Here is a 13,833-nt window from a genome sequence, read left to right as displayed (position 1 = left end):
CTAGATGAGGGATCCTACAAAGCCAAAGATAACTAGTTCTGAATGTATGTCACATTCCACATGCATTTCTGTACAAGAACTCATGCAATATTGGCATTAATACAGACTTCACTCTATGCTACAGCTGAAATCCTCACTGACTTCTACTGCCCAGGCATTTCTACCTAGAAAATTGCTTCTTAAAACTTGGGAGTCTGACCTCATACCCTGTTTTCTTTGTGGCTTCTGCTGGTTTGAATGGCTATTTTTCCCACTGAACAATTAATTTTAATCCTTTTAGGCCTTTTCAAGGTCCCCCTAATTCCCTGAAGGAATTGCTGGGCTCAGCCCCACCACAGGATGATCCTGATGCAAACAAAGCTGCATTCCCAAAGGAGAGCTGGCAGGATCAGGTCTGGGATGTGTCACCAGGTGCAGCTCAAGAGGAAGAGCTCAGTGATGCTGCGCCAGGAAAAGCATCTCCAAATAACCAAACAGAGCTTCTGGCAGGAAGGAAAGGAGCCCCTGCTCAACAACCATCCCAACAAAGCATCCTTCCTCCCTTGGGATCCTGCTTTCTCTTACACAAACTGGGTGAGAGCATCTCCCAGATTCCTTTCCCCCACCAGCAGCTCAGGCTGCAGAGAGCAGCCCAGATTTGGGCTGGATCTGTGGTGAGCATCCTGCACTGAGCAGCACGAGAACCTGGGTGGGGCTGCATGGCTGGTCTCCTGTTTGTCTGAGGAAAGGTGGCAGGACAGGCTCACCCTGACTGTGACAGCAATGGCCTCTGTCACAGTGTGACAACACCCTGGGCTGCAGCTCCAGTCCATCCATGGTGACTGCTCAGGGTCCCTGCACAGGCAGAGACTCAGGGAGGGACTCTGAGATTTCCACCAGCACAACAGAGGAGAGGGTAAGAGCATGTCAAGTTATCTGTCCCACTAAAGCTTTCCCTAAGACAAAAGCTCTGATGAATAATATTGTTATTAGCATAACCAAGGCCTTTGACATCCTTATGCTGAAAAAAATCCTTTTTGCTCATGACCAGCTTCTGCAGTAGCACTCACAGGATTAAACAGCCAAAAATTAGCACCCATAACCAAATCTGCACCCAGAATATTTCAGCACCTTCTGTTAGAGGATCTGAAAGCACTTGACAAATGTTAACCAACATTTGGCCTCACAACCCCCAGTGAGGTAGAACAGAGCTGTCCCTGCAGGGACAGACAGACAGATTGAGGCACAGGGTTACTCAGAGACCTGCTCCCATTCAGACACAAAATTCAGCAGTGCCAAGGGCTTAGAGGTGTGCTGACTGCTGCACCCAAGCTTTGTCCACAGCACCATCCTTCCCCCCCACAAACCCTCAATGAGCCCTTAGCCTGTGAACTAACCCCAGATTCTATTTACAATATTTAAAATGACCATTTAGCAGTTGTGCAGTCAGAGAGTTATTCAATCAAATGAAGCTATCAGTGAGAACAAATGGCTCCTTGTGCAAAACTCTGGCTGTAAATGATCATGCACTAAGACTACTGGGTGCAAATTTGGTGCATGATAACTCTGACCCCTTGACAATTCCCAATCCTGGCCTCTCTCTGATAAATCTCTTTTAAAAAGTTGCATTATAAGTGTGATCACACGAGCCTCGAAAGATGCAGCCTGCACAGATTGCTTCATCCCAGCAATGCAAGCAAACAAAACGTGGAGTGGCTTTGGGAACAACCCAGCATTCATGGAGCATCAAACATCACGAGGATGAAATCCATCCTAACCACAAGGGGCTGCAAGGCAACAGGGAGTAGGTGTCTATGTTGGTAAAAAAAAGAAAGAAAAAAAGCAAATAGAGCAACAAAGAAAGGCTTGATTGCACAGATTTCAAATAGGTAAAGTTCTGCAAGAATCAGTTTCATCAAAGCTTATTCCATGAGGGAGGGAGGCAGTGGCAGCTGGCCTAGGACGAAGCTTTGGCGCAGTAAAAACCACCAGCCCTGCGTGAGGAGATGAACTTTGCATTCTGGAGGAGGCATTACTGATTAATAAAAGCAAAAGCTTCTCTAAATACAGCAAGTTTGTTTTTCTCAGATAGAAGAGTTTCTTAAAATACAGGTTTTTAGAACACCACAAAACTTCATTTGTTATATAAGTAGAGAATCTGGCCATAGTTAGGAATACTGAAGTGTAAAAAACCAAATACGTAGTCTTAAACATTACAAAAAACTATCAAAACATTCAATATTTTGAATTGACCATTTTTCCCCCCTACACGTGTCTGTTTTGGCAGTGATGACAGGATTTCTAAACTGAGTTGCTGTTATTATTGTTCTGCAGTTGTGGTTGGTTTTTTTTGTACTTTTTTTTTTCTGAACGTGTTTTTTAAACAAAAGAAAATTACCAGCTTTTATAAAAAAGAAGGAGCTTGAATCCTTACTCCCAAAACACAGATAAAAGGTTTTCCTTTATAAAAAGTGTATTGATTTTTTGCTATAAAAAGTGACCTATAGGGTGTCAAACCTGAAAACAAATTCTCACAGTGTTTTCAGTGTTGGCTGTTCACAAGGCATTACTGTTACAAACAGAGATAGAGAGATACCATAGGGGAGGTATAAATATTTGTTACCAGCTAGCAGCATTGCATGTGGAAGATGTTCTACACCAGATAACTCAGCTGATTTATGGGGGTTTTTGCTTAATTATTTTAAAAAAAATCCCAAACAATATTTGAATAATTTGAATTATTGTACAAACCTTACTTAGCATCTGACACAATCATTCCTAATCTCATCCAAGCTTCTGCTGGCATATTAAGCATCCAACTAGAAATTCCCTTCCTGCTCTCCACAATAAAACCAAGACTCTTTAGAATGCAGGTGCCAAAACTGGGGCTGTGAATGAGGAGCAGGTGAGCTGGCAGTTTGCACAGGAGGAGAACATCACCTGCAAACTGCCCAGCAAGGGCTCCATTTGCACACCTCCAGGGGAACTACTTTACTAACACCAGGAAAACCACATGGTTGCAGCAGCAGAGGAAACAACAGAAGAAAATGGGAAATGCACAGAATCCTTGGCACGGAGGCCCCAAATTTCTCACAATGCCCATTTTGCACCCCTGTGACTTAAGAAGAATGGTATCCCTCTATCTCTATAGACTGGCAGGTGTTGGTTTGTGGCACAGAGAGGAGAAATCACAGAACAAAAATGACATTTAACTGCGTGTCCTTTGACTTGAAAGCACCAGTCACCGATCTGCTTGTGTGGCAGAGGTACTTTGCTGTATCCCAAATGCAACGTGGACATCTCGCTCTACATGGAGTCTCCCAGGGAATCCGAGTCATCCAAAGACAGAGGCAGGTACAAGTCCTGTAGGGAGAAAGGGGAAAATGTTAACCCTCACCATCAGCTCCCACCCTTGGCCACGCAAAGGGAAGCAGCTGAGAGGCTGAAATTCACGTTCCAGAGGGTGGAATGTGCTGGTGGCTGGGCTGGGCTCACCAGAATCCAAGGAGCTCAAGGCTAAAATCAAGGCAGGCTCCTTGCACAGAGGAACAAGAGCATCTCTGTTCCTGATGAGTGGCCAGGAATAACTTTCAGAAATGTTTTTTGTATTCTTCTGGATCAATGTGTCCAGCAAGAGCAAGAGCATCTTGCTCTGGCCAGGAATAAATTTCAGAACTGCTTTTTTTTTATTGCTCTGGATCAATGTGTCCATTCCAGCAAGTGCATCTCTGTTCCTGATGACTATTCAGGGATAAGTTTCAGAAATGGTTTTTTTGGTGTTCTGGATCAATGTGGCCATTCCAGCACATGCATGGAAGAGCAGCATCGTGCCTTAAACACATCTCTGTAAACCTAAATCCAAAATAAAGGGTCTTACCTTGGTTTGACAGCTGCCCTCAGGACAAATCTCCAGGAAAATCACATGTTCCATGGTTTATTCTTTATTTTAAGTAACTTCTAATCAGTTGGAAAGGTTAATAAAATAATCCCAAGTTTGTTATTTGGATCAAATGCTCAATGTAAAGCTTTTGCTGTGTCCCTTTCTGGTGTAACCAATTTATTGCATTTGTTAAAAGTTCTGTGTGGGACAAGGTACAGGAATGAGCTCAAGAGCTCCCCTGGGACCTTTTTGAGCTCTGACCCACACACAGGTAATAACTGTGAGCAAAATGAAGAAAAAACCAAGTATTTGGGAAAGAAATCCCAGAAATCTTGATATAAGAAGAGGTAAAAATAGGACTTCGTGGTGAACTCAACCTAAGCATTTATCACTTGAGCTTTAAGGAGAGAAAAGTGATTTCATCATAAGCAGGAAATTGCTTCTGGGAGAAAGACAATGATGCATGAATATTCTGGTAACCTAAAATGCTGAATTTGTGTTTGCTGATTGGCTTAACTTAGTGGAGAAAATCATAGCTGGGTTGGCTTTGCCCTCAGCAGTCTCCATCTATTACAAATTATCTCAGGGCTGCATTGGAAAGGTCATAAATCAGCCAGCTGCAAACATACATAAAACATTAAAAAGGCGAGTTTTACTTGTCTTGACCAAGAAACAAATCCTCACCTCCAAAGTTTTCAATAAGCTGGAAAGTTTGGAAAATATTTATTGTTCCTAATGCTGAAGCAAAGGATGCAGTTTGCAGCATCATTTCTGCTGAAGTGATGAACTCAGACCATGAGTCAGATTCTGTCCTCAATTATAAATTAATAATAAATCTGGACACATTGTGTTAAATTTGTTGTGTTTTCTCAAACTTAGATTGAACAGCTGAGAACAGAGTGAGGTCCTGAGGAAAAAACAGTTTTCATTTGGATTCAGCTATGCCTTTGTTAAACAGAATTAGTTCAACCCCTGCAAGCTGCCCCACGGTGGGTTCCACATGGCTGCTAACTGCAAAACCTCAGCACCACTAGGATTTTTAAAGTACTCTTCAAAATCTTTGAGTCAATGCTTTCAGAGTCAGGCTGAGAGGTGCATTTTGTTTTACTAAAGAGAAACCCACCTGACTTCCTCTCACACCTACTTTTGTGCCCAAGCTCCAATTCCCGGATCAAGTGAAAACTGTTGGAAGCAGCATTGTGACTATTCCAGAAATGCAAAGGCCCACAGAAATGAAAGTCAGAACTCAGCACAGAGTGGCCCTCAATAACAGGAACTGAAAAAGCTGTGACAGCTGCTGTACCTTTTAAATAAATCAATGCATGAATTATCCATGAGCCAGCACAGGTTTCCTGGTCCCTGCCAGGATGCTGTGCTACCTGTTGGCCTGTTCCACAACACAATTACCACACCAGCTGTAAGAATCACCTGATTCCTGTAAAACAGAGCATGGCCTTAAATAATTAAAAAAAAAAAACTTAAATTCTTCAGGAGCATCATTAAAGTGATGTCTGAGAGCTCCAGTAACATTTGTGTTGCTTCTGCTCTTTAATGGGCCTGATTTGCCAATGCTTGAAGCTTTTCAGGCCAGGAGGGTTGACATGAAACCACATCCATCAATGATTTTTTAAAAATAGTGGCACAAGCTCATGGTTAAGTTGTCTCCTCTGATCCCTTTGGATGGTCTCCAGCACACATTAACAACTCCAGAGGAGGAGTCAGGCTTTGCTCACCACCTTGCCCTAAAGGACAGCTTTTACAGGTGAAGGGCCAAACTGCCCTGTTTGAACATGAGTTGCTGTTATTCTTCCAGAGGATATGGCCATTTCCAGAGCCGAGGGGCTGAGGCAGAAGGAGGTGTAGTAAGGTATAAGAAACGTAATACCTTGTGCTTGCGGAGGCTCCCGGGGCTGGTGGGTGTGGAGATCGGCGACTGCTTGGACTTGGGGGTGGACAGCTGGCTGCTGGAGGTCCCGTTGGCTGCCGGGAAACAGAACACAAGCTGGACATCAGGCAAGCAAGGGTGTCGCAGACATCTTTTATGACAAATCCTTTCTTTAGGATTTTTCCTCCTGAGAAGCTGAGAGGCCTCAGGAACAAAATGTAAACAATGGTTATCTGCTGCTGCGGAATGCAACAGGTGCATCTTTGATTAGCCCATCTTGGATGTTTGTAATTAATGGCCAATCACTAGCTTGGGCAGAGAGTCCAAGCCCCAAGCCTTTGTTATCATTCCTTTCTATTCTTAGCTTAGCCAGCCTTCTGATGAAATCCTTTCTTCTATTCTTTTAGTATAGTTTTAATGTAATATATATCATAAAATAATAAATCAGCCTTCTGAAACATGGAGTCAGATCCTCGTCCCTTCCCTCATCCAAGAACCCCTGTGAACACCGTCACATGAGGGGAAGGTTTTTCTCCCTGGGGAGATGGAAGGTCTCCGAACATTTAACACCATGGTTTATTCATGTTCGCAGGTGGAAAAAAAAAACCAAAACAAGTGAACAGCATAGCTTTAAACATAACTCAAGGATTCCAGCTGCAAAATACAGGGAGATACAAAATAAATTTAGGGAGCAATATTTCACACAACAAATACTCACCAAGACAATCCAAGGCACATATCACCAGAAAAACAGAATTTCTGTATTCTCAAACTGTTTAAGGGCATGATTGGAAACCAGAGGCTGAAGATATCCTGCATCCTACCCAAGCAATGTGAGATGTCAATGATAGACATGAAAAATTAGGCAAACAGCAGCATGGAATGCCCTGGCTGTAGTTGCTGTGGGTGGGATTAAGTGACCAAACAGCCTGACGGAATTATGCTTTAATTGTGACAGCTGAATCTACAAATCAGTTACTTAAAATTGATCAAGTACTTGAGTGTCTGGAGGAGTCTGAAGAAGTGTATAAAGTATCATAGAGTAAAATATGTGGATGCTGTATTTTTAAGAGCCAAACCAGCACAGCTCTTGCTTTAAAGCCTCAGAAAGCGCCAGTACTCTTCTCTGTTACCTCCTTGTGAGGAACAGGGGGAGCTCAGGTTTGCAGCAAAGGCAGAGGTCAAGCAGGTGTGAAAAGAAACGTGCTTGTGAAAAATGCATGTATTTTATGATTGGCTTTTTGCAAATATTATATGTGTTGTGTTAGAAAGTAATGCTGTATTAATTCTCTTGTGTAGTGTGTTAAATATAGTTTTAGGTTATAAAAACTGTTAAAATAGAAACTATGCTATGTAGGATACTTTTCTTAAAGAAAGAACTCACAGTGAGATAGCAGCGACAGGACACCTGAATCTTTCAGAGAAAGAGAATTTATTGCTCCATTATCAGAAGAAATGAACTTCTTCCCGCCTTGAAGGCGCTGTCAGGATTCAGAGGAAGAGGCTGACACTGACCAGACAGAATCCTGTGTTTGAATGGAATTTATGCATCATGTATGAGGCGTATGAATATGCAACAGGATGATGTTTTTAAGGGTTAATCCTCTGTTAACGTGGGTCCTTTTTTGGGCTCCTGCTGCCCAGAAAGAGGTACCCACACTGTCCATAACTCTTTGTTTCTATTGTCTCTTATTGTCCTAATCCAAATTGTCCAAATTATTATTATTATAATTGTAATACTATTTTTATAACCATTTTATTACTATTAAACTTTTAAAATTTTGAAAACAAGTGATTGGCGTTTTTCACATGCTCAAAGCCCTGGGACAAAGGAGGAGCTGCCAGCACCTTAAAGCAACAAATTCATGGTGGTGTGGCTCCTCTGCCTTCACATCCATCCTTTCCTGTTGGAAGAGGAGGGTGTTCATCACACACAGCTTTTTTTCCTATTACAAATGCACCTAACTGAGGAAATGGATATTTTTAAAAGGTGGTAGAAATAATGATTTATAGATAATTGGGGAACAGAGTGACACTTCACCTCCTTATCTTACTCAAACCATGCTTTATTGATAGTGGGAAAAATCTGTTCTGGAAAGGCAGGAGCTGCTTCCTGCTGGCTCCTGCACTGAGCTGTGCCACTCTACAAAACTCTGCCCTCCAGGCTGGTGGGAAACAAAGTAGAATTCTCTAACTGTATGCCAGATAATGAAGGCAATTCAGTAAAAAAAATAACTTGGAACTCTTTTATGTTTTATTTCACTGAGTGAATTTGTGTTTCCTATTAAAGAAAATGTGGGGAGCAAGAGGACGGATATAATCTCCATTAGCTAAAATCCATTTCCAATTTCTAAAATGCCTCTTTCTTTATCTCCAATTGTCACTGATCCTTCCTAAGCTGAAGAATGCCACCTAACAACTCTGCAAGAAACCCCAATTTCCTTTCCTTAAACAAGACTGAAACAACAGCAGAGCCAGTGTGCAGCAAAATGGATATGATTGCTGCAGGGCAGGACAGAAATTCCCTAATACAATGAGAGTTTTAAGTGCTACAGCAGGCATTGTAAATATTTTATTAGCATCAACAAAAAACCAGATGTGACATCCAAATCAGAAATGGAATGAGATGGATGGATATCATTACAAAGACAGCAGAATTTTGCAGCAGGAGCAACAATGAAGAAGCCCAGTTTAATTTTCTCTGCCTGCTAATGAAGAATAGTGCTCAAAAGCAAACTTGCCTGCATTTCCTTTGAACTGAAATGCGAGAAAATAACAGGAGGCAAAGAGCAGGCCCCAGGTGGTGCATAACACTGCTGCTCCACTAAAATCTGCTGATGATTTAGGGTAGCTCAGGATCTCACCTACACTCAGCTATCAGGAACTGTTCTTTAGAACCAGCTTTCCTTTCAATTCTTTGGGGTTTCCCCACCATTTAATTCTTTGTGCATTATGGCTTATTCATGGCATGTATTTGCTCTGCAACATCAATTTACCTTAATACGTAATACTCTTTAATTTCAGGAGCATGTGCACCTTTTACCACAGGATCCTCACCTCCCCCTGTGCACGAGGCAGTTTGTACTCAGGAGAGAAATCAGACCTGTCAGCACATGAGAGGGAGGAGGGAGAATTTTCCTGTTGTGTTTGAGATGAGAGATCCAGAGAAACTGAATTCTCTGTCTGCTTCCCCCCACACAGATATTTTAGAGTCACAGAGTGGTTTGAGTTGGAAGGGATCTTAAAGCTCACCGCATTCCACCCCTGCCAAGGGCAGGGACACCTTCCACTGTCCCAGGCTGCTCCAAGCCCTGTCCAGCCTGGCCTTGGGCACTGCCAGGGATCCAGGGGCAGCCACAGCTGCTCTGGGCACCTGTGCCAGGGCCTGCCCATCCTCACAGCAAAGAATTTTTTGTTAATGTCTAAGCCTGCCCACCTTTAGCTTAAGTCCATCCCCCTTTGTCCTATCACTCTATGCCCTTGTCAAAAGTCCCTCTTCATCCTTTTTTGAGGCCCTTTTTTAGCCAGTTTGCTCACATGGAATTGTTCCCTGCAGGTTACTAAGGTTTCCTGGGATGACTGGGGCTCTGGATTCAGAGTTAATTGCCCAATTCCAGCTTTAGCCCATGCAGTCCCATCCTTGTTGTTTTCCTCTCTCAGCCCACGCTGTTTGTGCTCTTGGGCTGAGATTTGGATCATTTGTCCTTGGTCCCAGCTGGAGCAGGAATTGTTTTGTCTCCCTGTGCACAGAGCTCACCATCCCCTCATGTGAAGCCCAGACCCACACACACCAAAGCAGCACAGAATCTGAGAAATATAAAAGCCAAAACCTGAGGCTTCATGGCATTCCCCAGACATCTGCTGCCCTTGGACACACTCATCCATAATGACCCCTGGGAGCAGCCCTGCAGCCAGGACAGACGGACACTCTGGGTCTGTTTGCTAATTGCTGCTGCCTGCTGAATGTGCTTTTGTCCCTCTGTCCATTAATGGACTGAGACATTAAAGGTCCTGCAGCAGCCTCAGAGCCCTGCTCATATTCTCCCCAGGCCAAATCAAAGCAAAGACATTTTCAAATTTCAGTGACTCTGTCCTGGTTTTAATAATCATAAGCTCTTCCATCACAGGGCATGTTTTTATACATCTGAACCCTTGTTTGGCATGTCAGTTAGTGTAAGATAAATTCAAGTTTTTATAACAAAGAAAGGATGGTAAATGACATCATTATTTTCTCTCCTGTATTTCTCCCCTGAGATTTAGCTCTGGCTTCTGCTTAGCTTGACTCCTTATTGGAGCAGTCTGTTAAAGAAATTCTGCCAAACTTCCTGCTGACCCTACTCCATTTGAATCTCATGGATCAGAGCAGAAGCACAGAGGCTCCTCATGCCCAGTTTTCCACTGCCATGCCTAGGAGAAGGAATTGGCTGGTGCCCTGCAGGTGTGGTTTAGTATGGATTTCACTGCTCTGAGCTGGCTCTTTTAGCAAAGCTGAGTCCCTAGGAAGAAAGATTGATGTTAGAAATACACAGAAGCTTTGTAATAACTCAAATTCTGCCAGAAATCCACTGGCATTACTTAGGAAGGAGAGATATGGGTTGGGTGTTAGTGAGGGAAGGGAGAAAGGATTTCCCTTGGGAAAACAAGGATTGGGGTGAGCTCCCATCTCCTCAGAGCAGGGAGACATTTCTGTGTTCTGCATTCATTCATTTCATTTTCATTCATTCATTTAAATGACTGCACGGTAAGAGAAATGCACCATGCCAAGAAAACAATGTTTAAATTGCTTCTGTGGATTTGCCACCTCACTTTTTTGGATGTCCTGGGAGCTGAAGGGCTCTGGCTGCCTAAAGGGATTGAGCTTTTCAGTGAGGCTCATTGTGATGTGAGTTCAGACTCCTCTCACCCAAAGATTCCCCTCCAAACCTGCCCAGACATCAGTGCCCAGATCTGTCACAATGGCCTTGGAGACCTTGGAGGGGAAAAAAAGGATACAGAAACCTACACAGAAAAGAACTGGGAAGAACAGAAACAACACAAAACCAAGGAAATGCTCATGAGTTTTCACATGACAACCACAGCAGAGGGAAAGACAACAAAGACAAAAGGTACAAATGGGTAGGAGAGCAAACACACTGCAGAAATATTGCATATATTTGAAGTAAAACTGCTTTTAAACAGTTTCACACATTAAATGGGTGAGATTCTGGGGGGAAAAAATAGGTCAGATCATCTTTTATTAATCAGACTTCATTCAGCTTTCTTTGCTTTTTGAATGTGATAACTCCAAAATCTCATCTAAATGTAAATATTGGTTCTTATAAGATGTGTAAATCCACTTAGTTTATTACCAGTTCAATACAAGAATACAAAATAGTATTCTTTTTTCTCTCTGTCCTGAGAAAACAAGAGTCTTCTATTTTTCAGTACTAAAAGAGCTCAGTCTTTTTTATTCTTATTAAGCAGGACAAGTGCCATTTTTTCCTTTATTGAAATTACAGGAAAGCACGAAAGACTCTTGTCTGGATGGATTAAAGAAACCTGATTTGCTCTTCATTACTGACCTTAACTCCAGGAACTGGTTATTGTTCAGCCTTTCTGGTTGTTTTAATCTCCCCCTGAAAAGCTCTGCTAAGTGTGTTCATTAAAGCTCATCAGATGAGTCACCATCCTGGGCCTGGAGTGCCTCAATCAGTTAAAATCAGGCACACAATAATTGCCATTTCATAATAAACCCTATGCTCTTGCAGTAAACTCTGCTTCTGATGGGAATCAGCACCTGATGCTTGTAGAGGAGGTTTAAAGCTGCTCATGCATGAGCTGACTCCCACAGCACTGAGTGTTACTTCTGGGTTTTGTAAATCACATTTCCCATTGTGTTTCAGTGTGCCTACACAGCTTCAGCAGGCATTTGGGATTGTGGAAGTGGTTAAATTATGGCAAGCCTGAGTTTGAGAATAGCCAACAATTGAATCTTGAAGGAAAACTTTATGAATGCAAAATTACCTCAGAGAGAAATATTTTTTAAAATATAGAGTCTTGGCATGTGCCAACCCATTTCACACTGTCCCTTTAGGTAGCTGAAGAACACCCACACACCCTAAACAAATGAATTGCTTCCTGAGGGAAATTCTTCTGACTGCTGCCAAGAGAATTTTCTGACTAATAATCCCATTTCTACTGATGATGAGCTGTTGTGTGATGTTCCCATGCAATATGCAGCACGTTAGCATGATGGTGAAAAGGAATTTCTGGTTTATATCACCTGTGTTGATGCTGTGGGACACCTGAACTCAAGCTGTGAAGCTCTCCTGGAATTCTGACATGTTTAATTGATGATATGGCAGTTTTAGTGAGAGGCCATGCCTGGTTCTCTTTTGGAACAGAGCGGGCAGGCTGGTGAGAGATCAATCATAGCCCCAGAAACCCTCCATGACTCTAAAGACTGTCAATTACCAGAATCACTGCAATATGCAGCCCAGCCTTGGACTGACAGCCCTGCAGCTCCCCACGTGTGCTGCTGCAGAAGGAAGGAGGCATTTCAAATGGTGCAAGCTGCTGCAGCAAATTAGGATTCCCATTTTCCCTCTCTTCCATTACTGGATGAGTGTCTCAGTGTCCCATCAATAAACCCATCAGCAGTTCTGCAATTGCAAGGTCACTGCTCTCCTTTAAATAATGATTGCAAGGAGCCACTCCTGACCTGTGCAATAATCACCATTTACTTTGCACAGGAGGTTACCCTAAATCACTCTGTATCTGCAGGGACCATCTGGGAACACTGTGGGCCTTGATTTCCTGCCTGGGGAATAGAAACTTCTTTCAAAATACTTTTTGGGGTAGGAGTTGTGAGCCTGTGGCTGGAACAACCCCAAGCTGCAACCGCGCTTCACCAACCAGGAGATTCCTTCCCAATATTTAATAGCTTCTTGTTTCCAAGAGACACCCAAGTTTTCTTTACAAGCACAGGGAGTTTGTGCTTTTCCCTGGAGCACAGTGAAAGGCAGACACCAAGAAACAATCACTCACCATCTTGGTGGTTACCTGAATCGGCCGGGGACTTGCTGCGGCGCATGGGCGCGGGGCTCTTGGCCGAGCTCTTCTGAGGGGTGGGCGAGGATTTGCTGCCCGTGGCACCTGCTGGGCTCCCCTTCATCACCCGGCACTCTGGGGGAGCACAGACACACCTGGTTATGCCCCTGCTGTGAAACAGCTCAGTGCCTGGTGCCCAGAGAGATGCAGGAAATGCCAAGGGCAAGGGAAAAGCTGAAAAGCTGAAATTGTCCCTTGTTCTCCAGGGCTGAAAGGAGACTCGTCAAGGGGAGAGCAAAGAGAACAGCTCTGCTCCTCTAGAGGAGGCGCTGAGACTCTGTGGGCATCAGGCTGGCTCCCACCAAACATTTTCTGCCCTTCCCTTGGCTCTCCTGAGCACAATGAAAATGGCCAGCACTGACTGACGGAACACTCAAGAAAATTCAGTTATTTTGCTGTAACCCTCCCGTGTCGCACACATCTTTTATGAAAAATCCTTTCCTTAGGATTTTTTCTCCTGAAAAGCTGAGAGGCCTCAGGAACAAAATGTAAACAATGGTTATCTGCTGCTGTGGAATGCAACAGGTGCATGTGTGACTGGCCCATGTTGGATGTTTTTAATTAATGGCCAGTCACAGTCAGCTGGCTTGGACTCTCTGTCCGAGACAGAAGCTTTTGTTATCATTCTTCTTTGCTATTCTATTCTTAGCCAGCTTTCTGATAAAATCCTTTCTTCTATTCTTTTAATATAGTTTTAATGTAATATATATAATAAAATAATAAATCAGCCTTCTGAAACATGGAGTCAGATCCTCGTCTCTTCCCTCAACCGGAGACCCCTGTGAACACGGTCACACTCCTCTGAAAATCCAGTACCAGGAATGATGAGTGCCCTTCCTGCAGGTGCAGAAAGCCAGCAAACAGCTCATGGTGTGCTGTAAATGAAGCCTCCAAGTGGCAGATGGGGCAGCTGCCCCAGGAGGCTTTCACCCAGCTGGAACCTGCCTCTCCTGTCCTCAACAAGCTGCAACTTTTCAGATGTACACAGCAAAGGAGACAA

At 43.4% G+C, this 13,833-nt stretch overlaps 1 protein-coding gene across 5 annotated transcripts in view; it reads right to left on the bottom strand.

The window, feature by feature from the left end:
• Nucleotides 1–2,273: 2,273 nt before the first annotated feature.
• The window catches only part of DCX (doublecortin), an 81,077-nt gene continuing 69,517 nt past the window's right edge, over nucleotides 2,274–13,833 (bottom strand). For 2 of the 5 annotated variants that reach the window (XM_014265335.3, XM_074551593.1), the window contains exons 5-7: nucleotides 12,771–12,908; nucleotides 5,742–5,839; nucleotides 2,274–3,342 (exon numbers count right to left, since the gene is read on the bottom strand). In XM_014265335.3, the coding sequence (XP_014120810.1) occupies nucleotides 3,286–3,342; nucleotides 5,742–5,839; nucleotides 12,771–12,908 (293 nt within the window). In that variant the 3' untranslated portion in view covers nucleotides 2,274–3,285. The remainder of the gene's footprint in view (nucleotides 3,343–5,741; nucleotides 5,840–12,770; nucleotides 12,909–13,833) is intronic. The other 3 variants (XM_014265337.3, XM_014265336.3, XM_014265338.3) reach the window with 3 other exon arrangements.

The sequence above is a fragment of the Zonotrichia albicollis genome, chromosome 14 (assembly GCF_047830755.1).
Source record: "Zonotrichia albicollis isolate bZonAlb1 chromosome 14, bZonAlb1.hap1, whole genome shotgun sequence".
NCBI classification, from domain to species: domain Eukaryota; kingdom Metazoa; phylum Chordata; class Aves; order Passeriformes; family Passerellidae; genus Zonotrichia; species Zonotrichia albicollis.
Note: the sequence above shows the minus strand (reverse complement) of the source record. Positions and strands in the feature narration are given on the sequence as shown.